This window comes from Vulpes lagopus, chromosome 4 (assembly GCF_018345385.1).
Source record: "Vulpes lagopus strain Blue_001 chromosome 4, ASM1834538v1, whole genome shotgun sequence".
NCBI classification, from domain to species: domain Eukaryota; kingdom Metazoa; phylum Chordata; class Mammalia; order Carnivora; family Canidae; genus Vulpes; species Vulpes lagopus.
The window spans coordinates 26,264,174-26,281,483 of record NC_054827.1 but is presented as its reverse complement, the minus strand read 5'-3'; the positions used below and the strand labels follow the sequence as shown (position 1 = coordinate 26,281,483).

General features: G+C 34.1%; 1 protein-coding gene across 5 annotated transcripts in view; it reads right to left on the bottom strand.

Annotated features, from left to right (window-relative positions):
* WRN (WRN RecQ like helicase) overlaps positions 1–17,310 on the bottom strand; it is a 144,923-nt gene that overhangs the window by 83,850 nt on the left and 43,763 nt on the right. For all 5 annotated transcript variants that reach the window (XM_041752866.1, XM_041752865.1, XM_041752867.1 and 2 more), the window contains 5 exons: positions 13,381–13,495; positions 5,946–6,372; positions 4,213–4,293; positions 1,768–1,906; positions 400–475 (listed from right to left, as the gene is read on the bottom strand). In XM_041752866.1, coding sequence (XP_041608800.1) covers positions 400–475; positions 1,768–1,906; positions 4,213–4,293; positions 5,946–6,372; positions 13,381–13,495 — 838 coding nt within the window. The remainder of the gene's footprint in view (positions 1–399; positions 476–1,767; positions 1,907–4,212; positions 4,294–5,945; positions 6,373–13,380; positions 13,496–17,310) is intronic.

Here is a 17,310-nt window from a genome sequence, read left to right as displayed (position 1 = left end):
ATAAGATTACCACTGTTCTTCAAACTGTTGTCTTACGAATTTCTATTACATCAGCATGCTTTGGACAATAAGATGTACGAACTAGACACACAGATACTTATTTAATGAAAAACAGTCAACATTAAATTAAGATGAATTTATTAATCTATTTAGTTTCTACACAGAACTCTATTTTCGGTAAAGAAAATTATTTTCTTCTCTTTGAAAAACAATCTGTAGATACGAATTTTATATAAATACTATTTTAAAATAACTTCATAGTTACTTACAGGAAATAGTGTGGAATGTACAAATTACAGTGAAGTTATGCTATTATATTTAACAGATGGATTATTTACCATTTTTCATTTGTGAAGAAAATTGTGAATATGCAACTTAATTAACTGAGATTATACTCACGGTTTAAAACTGGAATGGCCAAAATAGAACTTGAGGAAATTAATTTGCCTTGCATTAGGTCTTGGTAATGAATAGTCTTAAAATAAAATAAAATGGGCATTTATGTTAAAATAAAAGTGATAGGGAATAAAAATTTTATTTCATTGGCTTCTTTTAAAGAATGTCATAATTAAGTACTAAAGGATACTGTTTCCTGTCTTTTAAACCCAACCAATTCAGTCTTTTGGATACCAATCAGGATTTTAGTTAAACACTTTATTACCTAATGCTAAGGATTAGAAGAACTTTGTGGTTCCACTACAAAATGGTTCACACTTTGCCAACACTATAAGAAAATGATGTTTTGGAATTTGCTATAGTTCTAAAACCTAACATTTAAACCTAACCATGGCAAGCGATATACCAATGTGAATTTCATAATACAGTAACTTTCAATTAATAGTAGTCAGAAATTACATTACTATCACAAATAAAATCCACAGATAAAATAAAATCTTCATTTTAGTTATCACTCCAACAAATCTTTGACCACAATTCTAACTGCACAACAGTTGATTATGTTGATTTTATTCAACTGATTTTTATCTACTCAGGTTGAAAAGTTCTTGAGTGGCTAAGAAAGAGCAAAACAAAGAATCAAGACTATTCGTCTACAAAAAAATGAAAATTGATTATTACATTTTTCAGGTTTAACAATTCTAAGGAGAGAACTAAATTGATTTGAAGATGTTATGCTTTCATTAATACAAGAAAACAAATAACATTTTCTTTAACATATTCATATACTTTCCACCTACAATATGTATTTTAATTTTCCCACATTATAACATTGATGAATATAGCTCTAGACTGTTCTACTTTTTGAGAAGACCTCATGGTTTACCATGATGAATATTGTTATTTACACTTGAATAATATGAGGTTCATTTCATGGATTCCTTACTATAGTTAGTATACAAAGTATGAAAATTAGCTATCTGACATTGTGCCACTTATTTAAAGGAATAAGCTCCCGAAGAACAGACACCATGTATCTATGCCTTTAACAATAACGTTTAATATAAGTTCTTAACTAATGATTCTTATTGATTTTATATTATTTAGACAAAACATAAAATTCAGGATGAAAAGTTTCACATCACCAAATGGGCAAAATAACACCACACTTCTATACACCTACTTTCATAAATGGTTAAGATTGTCCTTTATAAAGACCAAACACTAAACGACTTAAGGACAAGTTTTTAGGACCTCATTAATTATATGCCACAAAACCCTTGCCTGCAAAATGTTTAAAAATTGGACCCTAAATTAGAGTCAGCAGTAGGTATCAAAGGTGAACCATTTCAAACATGTTACAGTGCTTACCTTCAACATTATCATCTTCTTCTTCAATAGCTTCAATCTCATCTTCATCATCTTCAAAAGGAACATCCAGATTTCCTTCCATTTTTATGCATTTTGAATGAATTGGATCTGCCATGCCAGTATTTAAATTTTCTAAAGACTGAAAGTTTAAAGAAATCTTAAAAGCAAAACCATTGACAGTGTCGTATCTTTTTCACCAAACACAAAAGAAGTATTATTAACAGAACCTACAATTTTGTTCAAAGCTGGCAGATGTGCAACCAATGCCACAAAAGAACATGTGTGCTCTAGTTTAAATATGTGCTCAAGAATGGTTTCTAAGGCATAAGGCCAAAGATGGAATACTTCCAGCATAAACAGAGTTCGTTAATAGCATATCATGAAATGCCTGTGGGGAAAGTTATCAAAATTCTGAATAAAATTTGAATTTAAAACTGTTTTTTCTTTATCATACTTCAGTATTTTCAATTGCCAAGAGGTAAGTGTGGATTTTACTGTTATTTTTGTAATGAGTTTCTCCATATCATGTGTCAGTATAAGACTTAAATAGTAAACAAAAATTTAATGTGTTTTTTGTGAATTATGTGAATTTGTTTATGTGAATTATGAAAACAATAAAAGATTCAAATAATTTTAGGAATGGAATATTACAAATGTGATTAAAGTTGCTCTTTATTTTGGCTTGACAATATTGGACTTTCTCCCCCAAATGAAGATTATCTATTTAAAGAATGTTAGGATATTTCAAAATTGTTTCATCTGCACAGTTTTCTACTGAAAAGAGACAGGAAGAATTATTAAATCTCAGCTCTCATTTTTTTTTTTTTTTAAGATTTTATTTATTTATTCATGAGAGACATACAAAGAGAGAGAGGCAGAGACACAGGCAGAGGGAGAAGCAGGCTTCATGCAGGAAGCCCAATATGGGACTCGATCCCAGGACTCCAGGATCACACCCTGGGCCAAAGGCAGGCACTAAGCCCCTGAGCCACCCAGGGATCCCCTCATTTTCTCTTTTTATTAAACTTCCCATTTAATAAATTTGATTTTAATGGTTTTCTAAAAAGTATATTCATTTCAGGCCTGGAAAAGAAAAAGAGTGATTCTCTTGCTGATTCTTTATTCAAGTCAACAAATATACTTAGAAAACATTTTGAAAATACAGCTCTCTTATATTGTACCCAAACTGCCTTCTAAGAGATTCACTATACAATGTAAGTTTGTGGAAGGCTGCAAGTGTCCTATAAATGTGCTACTTGAACACCATTCCTCAGAGAAATGGCTAATCAATGAAGGCATATGATTTAGTATTTATATCCTATTATTACTATTAGTTAGTCTTTATTAAACACTTAAGAAATGCCAGGCTCTGTGCTAAGCTCTTCACAAATAACACCTTAAGTAATAACAGCTCTTAATTGAGTATCAAAAGGACTAAGAAACTTGCCCAAAGTCACAGAGCAAATAAATGGAGAAGCTGGGATTTGAACCCACATCTAAATTCAGAATCCATATTCCTAATCACTACCTACTACTCTTGTTCAAAACTAAAGAATCAGAAACCTAATCTCATTTCATTAAAAAAAAAAAAAAATCATATCAACCTAAAGATGAGGAATACAAGGCATGTACAATGATGAACTTCCGTGTCTATATTCAATTAATTTGGATAAATTTAAGTTTTTCTTTCTTAATGTCTATCCCTGGTTCATACATGACAAAGAAACTGGAGGTTTTGTAAAGTGTTAAAATATATATATAATTAAAAAATATATATTTTCAACTTTGAAAATAAAATAGGGGAAAATGAAATAATCTAAACATTAGAAAATTATATGTAATAATATATCCATAGTAAATAAGACCAAGAGAAGTAAAGAAGAATATTGAATGTATAACAAAAGAACTCTCAAATAAAAGGGGCTACACAGAGATGGGAAGAAAAAGAAACCTAATCCAATAGCGGAGAGCAAAATCACTATTGACGTTCCAGGAAAGACTTTTTTTTTTAATTTTATGTATTTATTCATGAGACCCAGAGAGAGAGACAGACACAGGAAGAGGGAGAAGCAGGCTCCGTGCAAGGAGCCTGATGTGGGATTCGATCCCAGGATCTGGGATCACGCCCTGACCAAAAGGCAGACGCTCAACCACTGAGCCACCCAGGCATCTCTAAACCACCCAGGTGACCCTCCAGGAAAAGATTTAAAAGAAGTAACCTGACAGGCATATGTTTTCTAATATGTAAAAATTAGTATACTACTAAAATATTATTCATAGACCATATAAAGATATAAACAAATATGAAATGAAAATAAAATCTAATGGTTACATAATTGATAGTAATCTCATTGTGAAGGGACATTTAGAACTAGGTAGTATCTTATATAAATAAAGGTCCTTTTTTAAAGAACTGGAAGTAAATTTCCATAATTTCAAACATACCTTAATCATTTCCTTTTCTAAATCTTCATCGCTTTCAATTACGTAAGATAGATCCTCTTCATTATCCTTGGAAGATAAATGCTTTAAAAAATATATATTTCAAACATTAATTTTCCAGTATAATTGGCTCCATACCCTGTTTTCTACAAAATAAAGTTCTAATACACTAAATATCTTTAGACAACTTCCTTTCCTCTCTAACAGATAAATTTATATTACATATTTAGATGTTTATATGAGGCACAGAAAAGGAGATAGGGTAGTAAGGAAGAAAAGAAGGAGAATAAAGAGAAACAAAAAGAGAAAGAAATATAATTGGAAAGACAGACAAGAGGGACAAACAGACTTGATATAAAGCCCACAATTTAAGAGAGAGTAAAGTGACGAGGTTAACAATGGTTTAAGCAATATCAGTGTGTCCCAACTTGAGTACAAGAACCTCTTTACAATGTTGAGAAATTCTATTCTATTCCAAGAACAAGTTGCTCTTTTATATCCATTAATTTTAAAAAGACCACAAAAAACTACTACAACTGTAATAATACCTTTAAATAAATCACTATTTTACAAACAGTATCTACATATTTGAAAAAGTGTCAGATAAGTTAATCAGCTATTGCCAATGTTTGAATATAAGAAAACTTTACAATAATTTGGCAACCCCTACGAAGTGTCCAATAGCATGGGAACCCTATATAAAAGAAATGTAGAAGGATCCCCCAAAAAATCTAATCTTTAAATTGGAAGTAAGAAAAGGAAGCATAGCTATAACTAATCTGCAAAAATCAAGTCTTAAAAATGGATTTTATTTTTTTTTTCTCTATGGGGTGCAGGGGGAGAGGGAGAGAGAGAGAACCTTAAGCAGGCTCCATGCCCAAGGTTGAGCCCCACATGGGGCCCAATCTCACAATGCTGAGATCATGACCTGATTAGTGGGCTGAATTTGGCTTGTGAGCTATATAGTTTGCTGCTTTTCACTTAGGAACAAAAAGCAGCAGTTTATGGTCTTGTAGTGGAAAGATTTTAAAGTGTCAGTATACATTTGTTGTATTTTGCTATTTTAGTATTTCTTCTGATTTTTATGTAATAGATACCTCTGCGTTTCCACAAAAAGCAGAGGTATCTATTCTAGTGTTTACTTTTCTAAACTTGATCTTTTGGGAGTAGTTATATTTCCTCATACAAGATTTTCTTTACGACTATTAGTAAAGTAAGAGAGTTTCTAATAAACTAGTGTTTTTGCCTGACACCAACCTTTATTGTTATCTGAAGAGCCAATGACCTATTTTTTTTTAACAGATTGTTGTGAAACATTCTATATTCTCTGTCAACTTCATGTTTAGATTTCTCATTATTATGTTCTGAGTAGTTTAATTGGTGAGGTTGTTTTTCTCTTGGCTAAGTTAAGAATAATTTTTGAAACAGTGAAGTTGTATTAGAGAAATTCTTGTGTTTCTTTTACTGTAAAGACAAACCATAAAATGAGACATCATATAGCTATATTCTTTCATCTTTTTGCTTTTATTAGTTTAGAAAATTACTTATGATGCCCATATTTGGTAGAATTTTATACATTTTATTTTGCAATAACTAAGTTTTAATTGAATAGAAACATCAGATATCGTGTAATCAGCAAAGCCTAAAATGTTTACTATCTGCCCTTTCACAGGAAAAAAAAAAAAAATCAGCCAACCCCTACTAATGAATGAACATTGTTTTCTCTTTTTTAGTACCTCAGGAGATTTGCAAGTGACATCATTAAGAAATTTTTCCTGAGCCTGCTGTTCCAAAATCTGGAGTTCGTGTTCTGTTATATCTAACGACATCAAACAAATTCTTTCTGTGTTCGCTTTCAATTTATTGCCAATTTCTAATCCAGCTTCAAGTCCATCTTCTTTTTGTTTCACTTCGTTTTGAGGTTCGGTTCCTTCATCATGTTTAATTAAATTATCAAATGTTGTGTCCCAAGTTTCATCTTTAACTTTAGGAAAAAAATTATGTTCTCTAATTTGTTTCTGCTGTACTCCATCAGCAGTTGGATCTTCCAATGATAATAAGTGAACATTAGTGCTGTGCCTCAATTCGGCCTCAGGAGAACCAATTATCATCTTCCTCAATGAATACAGATTTTCTGAAATAGCACTTAATAGTACAGAAACCCTAAAAAAAATTAAGAAAGTATAATTCAACTTTAACTTCAATAAGTATCAGCACAGTTGTAATGCTTTTTAATAAGTACAAGCTTTCTAAATTGATCTTCATGTAAAGGACACATTGGATTAAAGTTATTCTTCATTCCCTAATAGTCACCATATGCTTTCAACTATGGTTCACTCTCCAGTACAGCAAGGTACTTCTGCATTCAACTTGTACACTTACTAAGCACACATGCTTATATGCTTGTTGACTTGTATGCTTATTAAGTGTCAGCAGTGTTTGGTCCCAAACTAATTTTTTATGCCAGTTATATTTTTTGTGGTAATTAATTTATTTAAATGTAAGTCAAATCAATGATACATCACCACCTAAAAAAATTTTTAAGTTGAACATATCAAAAGATGCAGCAAATTTCCTTTAAAAAAAAAAAAAGATTCTGTCTGATTAACTACAGCCAGAACAACTATTAAAGTTTGGAGAAAAAAATCTTAAAAACTCCCAGGACTCTTCATTCAGACTGTTTCCAGTGTTTTAAGTTTTCACTCCACTTTAAAAAAGCTAAAATTAGAAACTGCAGATGATACATTACAGTGTACTTTAAACAAGAACCACTCTGCAGAACTCCAAAGAGCAGTCCTATATTTAATGAAAATGCCAGGATGAATATCAAAACATTGGGAAACAAATATACACTAATATATTAAGTTAAAAGAAAATTTTTATGATCCTATGTTTTAACTGATTCAATTTACTGATCAAATACTAGTCCCAACTGTAACACATAAGAGTGCTTGTGCTATCATTTCAAAATGATGCTGTTGTGCATGTTCAATAATCATAAAACCAGACACATTTCTCTAGAACGGTAAAAAAAAAAAATCAGTGTGCAAATATAACAAGAAAATATGGAGAAGTTGTACATGAACAAACATAATATGAATTTCTTAATTCCTTAGTTATAATTGCTCATATGACATTTTAACTAAGTGACTTTAAACAGCTATTTATAACCAAACCTGATTAACTGCAAAGGAAAACCACTGCTAGAGTATAAAATAAGGCACTGTATCTGTTGACTATAGCGTTTATTAAAGCAATTTTTAGTTACCTCATAAAAGCAAAAGTTAGAGAGAAAAAAGGGAATATAAGACAGTTTTCCTATTTAACACTTTTGTTTAGCTCTTCTAATTCTTCTGTATTTAAAACAATACTTAATAAAATCCAGTATGACTTTTAAAGTTTTATATTAATGATCTGAATAAAAATTTGATCATTTATGGGAATAAACTATCAAAAATGCTGAGTTGTTTCATGATTTTTTTCCAACTAAAAATAGCACCAAAGCTGAGCTCAAGCTTAAGCTGACAACTCTACATCAATACAAACAAAATCAAAATCAAATTCAAAACCTAAAAACTAATCTAACATTCTAAAACTTTTCAAATCTTATAAAGAACACTTAGCATTATACACAGGTGTTCAAATATGAGATTTGTACATAAATACTTTAGGAAGAACAGATATGTGACACCATGTAATTGTTACATGCATGGGAATGTTGTGACACATAAACATAGCAACAGTGACATATAGATTGATACGACCGTAAGAGCTCATTTATTCTGTGCTAATATCATAGAATGACATGTCTCATGTAAGGTAACTTTAACAAATATCAAAGGCTGTCTTCTTCAGTAAGACAATATACTTTTCCTTCTTTCTTATGATTATTATTAACGCATATTAGTAGCCTACAGAAAGCCTCAGCACCCAACAGAATGTTAAGTACATGACAGCAATACAACAGATGTGTAATGAATTTAAATCAATGACTAAGCAGTACCATACAATCCAATAGCTTCCAGGTTCACTGGAGCATAAAGCTGTTCCCTTCGGTAACAAAACACAAACTGCTCTATTTTAAAAGTTCTCAGTTCTGATTTTTCTACTGTTGTCTACTCTTTCACAGTTTGCCAGCTGTAACTTCTAGCTGTGTTCATGTGCATATCATTTCTTAGTTGATACCTGGATTTCATTTTAACTAGATAGCCAAGTTTGTCAAACTATATCTATAAATGAAAAGCAAATACACTCTGAATGTGCCTTCATGCACTCCACTGGAAACGTAGTTAAATGAGTTTGAATTCATGCTTCTGGCATGTATTTTAGCACTCAGAGGTCTTTTTTGTCCCTCTCTGGTTCTGAGGTGTAATTTGGTAAGTTAAGTATTACTATACACTTCTTACAAAGAATCTGAAGTAAGGAATTTTAACTAGTCCTCGTTTGACACTGAAACCTGCCAAGATCTTTCTTCACTAAAAATGAATCCAATTACTTCCCATTCTCAAGCTTTAAGAAAACCTAGTTAGCTCTGTTATTACGAAGTAGAACATTAAGCAGACATAATTTACATTCAACAGATCGTTTAACTGCTAGAACAAAAATCTGAAATACATGTAAACATTACGTAAACAGTGATTATTTTTTGCTCATAGAGGGAAAAATGTAGAATAGAATATGAAATGGTTTTATTGTTACCTGTCCCCCTGTCCCCATTTGACAGTTATGTTTTCCAGAAATTGTTACATTAAAACTATTAAAATAAATTGCTGGGGGAAAAAGAACTTTGAAAAAGAGCTGAATCTCTATATCATATTTTGAAATACCAAAATCAAAACATATCACAAATCTCACCCAAAAGAAATACACTAACATTGTATTTTGTCAGAATCAGAATTCTATTTCAATTAACTGCTTGACATTCTACAAAGTATTTTTGCCTCAATGTATAACTACACCGTAATCATGCACTCTTCAAGAGTATTCCTGCTTTTTAGATGAAGTCATTCAGCAATTAAGCCTAGGGCAATGCCTAGTTCCAGAAACCGTTAACTACAAGGTGCCGGTAATCCAATGTCTATTAATCCAAATATCTCAAATTATTCAGGGCTTTAGCTATAAAATGGCATTTAAAATCTAAATGCCTCTTTTCTGATAGCCTACTGATTACATGAAATTCCTATTTAATAATCAGATAAAATCTCCAAAAATGAAGCAACTAAATAAAAAAGTTGTTTTATTTATACATTTTAAGTGACCACACTATAAATAAAATTAGAAAGACACTAAACAAAAGAAAAAGGTAACTTTGAATCGAAAATACTTTCCTTTCTGTAGACTTCTGAATTTTATTTTGCTTTGTTTCATAAAACATCCTACAAAGCAGACAGAAAAGCCTTAAATGTTTTAATGCACAATTTAACAACTGGAAAGATATTTCTCAAATTTATGGATCAGTCTCTGTGCATGTATTGAAGCAAATTTCTATCAGGCTGACAGTAGACCTGTCCACAGAGAGTTGGCAGGCCAGAAAGAACTGGCATGACATACTCAATGTACTAGATGGGAAGAATATGCAGCCAAGAATACTTTATTTAGCAAGGTTGTCATTCAGGATGGAAGGAGAGATAAAGAGTTTCCAGGACCAACATAAACTAAAAGAATTTATGAACACTAAACTAGCCCTGCAAGAAACATTAAAGGGGATCCTTTGAGCAGAGAGAGAGCCCAAAAGTAACAAAGAGTTTCCAGGACCAACATAAACTAAAAGAATTTATGAACACTAAACTAGCCCTGCAAGAAACATTAAAGGGGATCCTTTGAGCAGAGAGAGCCCAAAAGTAACAAAGACTCTAAAGGAACAGAAACAATCTACAGGAACAGTGACATTACAAGTAATACAATGGCACCAAATTCATACCTTTCAATAATTACTCTGAAAGTAAATGGACTAAATGCTACTATCAAAAGACATAGGATATCAGAATGGATAATAATAAAAAAAACAAGATCCATCAATATGCTTCTTATAAGACTCCTTTTAGACCCAAAGACACCTCTAGATTGAAAGTGGGGAGGTGGAAAACCATTTATCATGCTAATGGACATGGAAAGAAAGCTGGAGTAGCCATTCTTATATCAAACTAGATTTTAAACCAAAGACTGTAATAAGAGATGAAGGACACTCTATCATAATAAAGGGGTCCATCCAACAAGCAGATCTAATAATTGTAAATATTTATGCCCCTAACTTGGGAGCAGCCAATTATATAAACCAATTAATAACTAACTTAAAGAAATTCATTGATAATAATACAATAATAGTAGCAGACCTATGTTAATTCCACTCACAGCAATGGACAGATCATCTAAGCAAAAGATCAACAAGGAAACAATGGCTTTGAATGATACACTGGACCAGATGGACTTCACAGATATATTCAGAGCATTTCATCCTAAAGCAGAATACACATTCTTTTCAAGTGTACATGGAACATTCTCCAGAAAAGTTCACATACTGGGTCACAAATCAGGTCTCAACCAGTACAAAAAGACTGAGATCATAACACGCATATTTTCAGACCACAACGCTATGAAACTTGAAGTTAAACATCAAAAGAAATTTATAAGGACCACAAATATACAGAGATTAAAGAACATCCTACTAAAGAATGAATGAGTCAAACAGGAAATTAAAGAAGAATTAAAAAAATACATAGAAGCAAATGTCCACTCTTACCACTATTGTTCAACATAGTCCTAGAAGTCCTACGCCCAGCAATCAGACAACAAAAAGAAATAAAAGGCATCCAAATTGGCAAAGAAGTCGTCAAACTGGGGCACTTGGGTGGCCCAGTCCATTAAGCGTCTGTCTTCAGCTCAGGTCATCAACCCTGGGTCTGGGATCAAGCCCTACATTCCCTGTTCAGTGAGGGGTCAGCTTCTCCCACTCCCTCTGCCTCTCAACCCTGCTCGTGCTCACTCTCTCTCGCTCTCTCTCAAATAAATAAATAAAATCTTTAAAAAAGACGTCGTCAAACTTTCACTCTTTACAGATGACAGGATACTCTGCAGAAAACCCAAAAGACTCCACCCCAAAATTGTTAGAACTGACACAGGGATTCAGCAGGATATAAAATCAATGCAGAGAAGTCAGTTGAATTTCTATACACTAACAATGAGGCAGAAGAAAGAGAAATCAAGGAATTGATCCCAATTACAATGCACCAAAAACCGTAAGATACCTGGAAATAAAACTAACAAAGAGCTAACGGATCTGTACTCTGAAAACTATAGAATGCTTATGATAGAAACTTATGATAGAAACTGAGGAAGATACAAAAAAATGGAAAAATTAGAAGATTAGAAGAAAAAATATTAAAATGCCTATGCTATCCAAAGCAACCAACACATTCAATGCAATCCCTATCAAAATACCATCAACATTTTCCACAGAGCTGAAACAAACAATCCTAAAATTTGTATGGAACCAGAAAAGACCCTAAACACCCAAATGTTGAAAAAGAAAATCAAACCTGGAGGCATCACAATTCTAGACTGCAAACTGTATACAAAGCTGTAATCATCAAGTATGGTAATGGTACAAAAACAGACATATAAATCAACAGAACAGAACAGAAAACCCAAAAATGGACCCTCAACTCTATGGTCAACTCATCTTTGACAAAGTAGGAAAGAATATCCAATGGAAAAAAGGCAGTCTCTTCAACAAATGGTATTGGGAAAACTGGACAGTAACATGCAGAAGAATGAAACCGGACCATTCTCTTACACCATACACAAAGATAAACTCAAAATGGATGGAAGACCTAAATGTAAGATAGGAATCCATCAAAATCCTAGAAGAGAACGGAGGTAGCAACCTCTTTGACCTCAGCTGCAGCAACTTCTTGGTAGACACATCTCCAAAGGCAAGGGAAACAAAAGCAAAATTGAACTACTGGAACCTCATCAGGATAAATAGGTTTTGCATGCAAAAAAACAGTGAACAAAACTAAAAGGCAACCTATGGAATGGGAGAAGATATTTGACTTAATAGACAAAGGGCCAGTATCCAAATATATAAAGAACTTACTAAATTTAAATTTTTCAAAAAGATCTAGTCAAGAAATAAGCAGAAGACATGAACAGACATTTCTCCAAAGAAGACATATAAATGGCTAATAGACTCTTGGAAAAATGCTTCAGATCACTCATCATCAGGGAAATACAAAGCAAAACCACAATGAGATATCACTTCACACCTGTCAGGATGGCTAAAATGAACAACTCAGGAAACCAAAGATGTTGGCTAGGATGTGGAGAAAGGGGAACCCTCTTATACGGTTGGCAGGAATGCAAACTGGTAGAGTCACTCTGAGAAACAGCATGAAGATTCCTCTAAAAATTAAAAATAGAACTACCCTACAACTCAGCAATTGTACTGCTAGATATTTATCCAAAGGATACAAACATTGTGATTCGAATGGGCACATGCAGCTCAATGTTTATAGCAGCGAGGTCTCCAGTAGCCAAAATATGGAGAGAGCTAGATGTCCATCAATAGATGAATGGATAAAGCAGATGTGGTGTGTATGTATATATACACACACACACACACACACAAACAGAATATTACTCAGCCATCCAAAAGAATGAAATCTTGCCATTTGCAATAACCTAGATGCAACTAGAGGGTTTTGTGCTAAGCGAAATTAAGTCATTCAGAGAAAGACAAATACCCTATGATTTCATTCACATGTAGAATTTAAGAAACAAAACAGATGAATATAGGAGAAGGGAAGGAAAAATAGAATTTAAAATGAAAACAAAGAGAGAGACTCTTAACTATATGAAACAAACTAATAAGAGACTCTTAACTATATGAAACAAACTGAGGGTCGCTAGAAGGGAGGGGGTTTGGGGGATGGGGTAATTGGGTAATGAGCATTAGGGAGGGCACCTGATGTAATGAGGACTGTTATATGCAACTGATGAATCACTAAATTCTACCCCTGAAACTAATAATACAGTATATGTAAACTAAATTGAATTTAAATTAAAAATGTTTAAAAAATTTCTACGAGTCTACCTTAATGAACAGTAATTCTTTATAAATAGGAATATGCAGCAAGAACAAAACAGAATTGGCAAAAACAGATAATATTTAACCTCTGTGGATCTTCTAATTTTTTCAAAGCGTCAGGAAGATGCTTGGCCAGATCCATCATCTCCTCAGAGATTGAAGTCAATTGTTTCTTCACATCAATAGGTAGGATTTCCTCCTCTGGACAAAAAGAATCAATTTTCAAACTAAAAACAGAGATTTATTTATTTAGCCATTTATTTAAACAGTATTAGAGCCCACATTTTCATTTTCTTTCCTTAAGTGAATCCCAACAAAAGGACTTCCTTAACCTATCTCCTAATCACTTCAGTCACTTTACTTCCCTTTCAGATTTTTGCTACTTCAATTCCAAATGATCTACGTTCATATATATTACAACCAGTGGTTAATCAACCTAGGCAGAAGAAGGCAGAAATGAGAATCTGAACCCACCTATACTATTTCAAAATCAGAAATCAGTAGAACACCATGTGGGTTCTTAGTTATGAAATGTAGTTTGGCAAACATAACCTGAACCAACAGCCAAGCCTCACTTCCCTCGTTATCTCATGATCAAACTAAAATGCAAGCCTTTCCAATCGGCGATCATCTCCCCAACTACCAATGATCTGGTACATCCTTCTCCATCAACATCACACCCTGCCATCCTTCCTAAACCCTTCCCCTGCTTAGAGTTTCTTATAGCTCGTCACCATTTTCTCTTGTCCCCCAAATGTCCAGCTCCTCTGAAGCATGTGACATAGAATTGTACCATCTGCTATTCCTGATTGCTGCATCTTGTGACCTCAAAAATCACATTCTTTTCGTGTACTGAAGATTTTAATGCCTGGTTCACTGTCTTCCCCTTCACTACTACTCGTGATAATTCCACCTCAAAGTGTAGCCTTTTCCGTGCTTTGATCCTTCCATTTCCAACAATTTTTTCCTCAACTGACCTCAGCCACCCATTTCTAGAGTCATTTGACCTTATAATTGCCAATAAAGTCACTACTTCCAAACTTCAATTGTAAGCATTCCATCCTCTGAACATCAGCTTGCTGGCTTGCTTTCCAGGATGCCCTCCCCAATACAACTATTCTTTTACATTTTCAGAACCAAATCCACTGATCCTACCACCTTTTCCATATACCTGATCCTTCCCATTCGTACTCCTTGCCATGTTCTTTTTTTTTTTTTTCTTTTTCCTTTCTTACCCATTTTATAGTAATCATTTCCTTGTATGGACTCTGATATCTTTTGTTCCTTCCTTCCTTCAAAGCACTGTTTATCTAGGAAAACCCTTTCTCTAATTAAACCCAGCTATTTTACCAACTTGATGCCTATACTCAAAAGAATTGACTATAATTGAAGATAAAACACAGCCAACATGACTCAACTTGCTTTAAATTCATGACACAGATCTCAAGGAACTCTTAGGAGTGACTGTTAATTATTTTATATTTTCCACTTTCCTACTATCAGTATGACTATTTCATACCTCTTTCTTTCTCTCTAAGCCTCTAACATCTGCTTGCTCTTCCTTTTACTCATGGAACAACCTCACCCCTCATGACATTAAGAAAATAGAAAAAGGAAACTATCTCATCTTCCCACCCCCAATCTAATTAGTCTATGTTCACAGAACCACTCTCACAGCAAAAGTCCATGAAAGAGTTCTACACATGCATTGTCTCAAATTTTCTACTCTCATTTTCCCCTAAGCTGACTCCAACCAAGCCTTTGCCCCAACGAGTATAGGCATAGCTGCTTTGGGAAAGGTTGGTTGCCTGTGGCCTCCACACTGTCAAATCTAATTGTCAGGTCTAGTTCCTCATCTTTCTCAGATACTCTGAGCTATTTAAAACAGTTGATAACTTCCTCTTCCTTAAAAAATGTGTTCTTCCCTTGCTTCTGGACACGATACCTCTCACACTGTCTTCTACTACCACCCCTTCTCAGGCCCTCTCCTGCACTCTCCTCACCTCCCTGATGTCTAAATGTCAGTGTGCCCTCAACACCAATACTTGGGCCTCCTCTGTTCTTTATTCCAGTCACTCTTTCACCTCATCTCGTTTCCTGTTTTAACTGCCAGCTGTATCTCAATCATTCCCAAAGTTACATCGCCAACCTCAACCTATCCCCTGAACTCCAGAATCACATTTCCAACTGTGATATCTTCTAGATATCAATAAGCATCTAAAATTTAGCATATCCAAAACTGAAATCTAGATTTTTCTCATAGAAACCCATTATTCCCATAACCTTTCCACCGTAACTGATCCGACCATTCACTCAGCTGATCCAACCAAAATATCTTGATTGTCCTCTTGGTCTCTACATCCCATCCCTTACAGAGAATTCATCAGCAAATTCTTCACAAAATATACCTTCAAAACATATACACGATCTACCATCTCTACTGCTACCAGCTTAATCCAAACAATTATCATCTCTTGCTAGGACTACTAGAGTAGCCTACCAGACTTCCTTAAACATTTGCCCTTTTTCAGCAGCCAAAAAAAAAAAAAAAAAAAAAAAAACCCTTTAAATTAAAATTTAATGTCATTCTCCTGTTCCAAACCCTCTACAGCCTTCTCATCACTCCACTTTGCATTTATTTTAATTAATAAAATATGAAGCCATAGTCACCACCTATAAGGCCCTAAATCATCTCCTTTTCTAGCCTCATTTCCTCCCACTCTCACCTTTAATCATTTCACTTCAGTTATCCTTACTGTTCCTCAAATAAGGCAAGCAATAACCCTCAGACACTGAGTTCTTTCCCCAATACCTGAGACATTCTTCCCTCAGATAGTCACATGGCTCGTTCCCCCATTTCTCTGAAATGAAGTGAAGGCACTTGGTCTCCGGTGTTCAGTGCACTTTCCCCCACAACTCAAACTCTAACTTATAACAAACACCCATCAAGTATGTTATATGAATGAATGAATATCCCCTTTCCAAACTAATCTTCTAAAAAAAAGTTGTTTACACATGCCTTCTCACATTCCTGACATCTAATAACTCCTCTATTCATGTTACTATGATTTTCACTCATACCATTCCGCTACTCTACTTCTGCTCTGGTTAAATCACCTTCATGTTACCAAAGACTGTGGGCCCTGTTCTGTTTTAATAGCATGTGCCCCAAATAACTACTCTCTCCCCAGAATATTCCTTTTGTCACCCAGTACACCAAAGCTGCTGGAGTAGCAAGTTACAAAGGATAGCCACATTGCCAAAACTGATTAATTCTAAATCCTCAGGTTCTCAAACTCTCAGAAGGACTTAAGACAGTTGATAACTCATACATAAAACATGCTCTTCGCTTGGCTTTCTGCACACCATATCTCCTAATCTCCTTCTATGCCAATGGCAGGCAACTCCTTTACTGTCCCTTCCAGCATGCAAACATTAAAAACTAAGAGTTCCTCCAAATTCTTAGTCCCAGTTCTTTATCTCTAACTCACAATTCTTTAACAAAAACTGTCCTCTGAGCTACAGCCTGGATATCTAAGTGCCACCTGGCCACCTCCAGTATGCTGACAGTCTTCCTTCCTTTAACATGTCTAAAATCAACTGTGACTTCTCAGCTCTAAATCTTGTTCCTTTTCTTCAATGGTTTTCATCCTTGTTGTTCATGGCAAACACAGGAATGATCCTTCACACATGGCTCTTATCATCACACCAAATTCCGCTGACTCTACTGCTCTGTTAAATGTATTTTGAATCTATCCCCTTCTCTCCATCCTCAATACAACCATCCAAATCGGGTCACCACCGCCCCTCCCTTGGATTGCTCTCATGGCCTTCTAACAAGGTTTACCACTGTGACCCTTGACTTCCTACAATCCATTTTCTACTCTACAGCCCAAGTTATTCTTTTTTTCTTTCTTTTTTTGTTTCATGTAATTCCTGTCACTATTGTGTTTAAACCCAATACCTCTTGGGAAAAATGTAAACTCCTAATGTAAATGTGGCCTATCTGCTTTCCT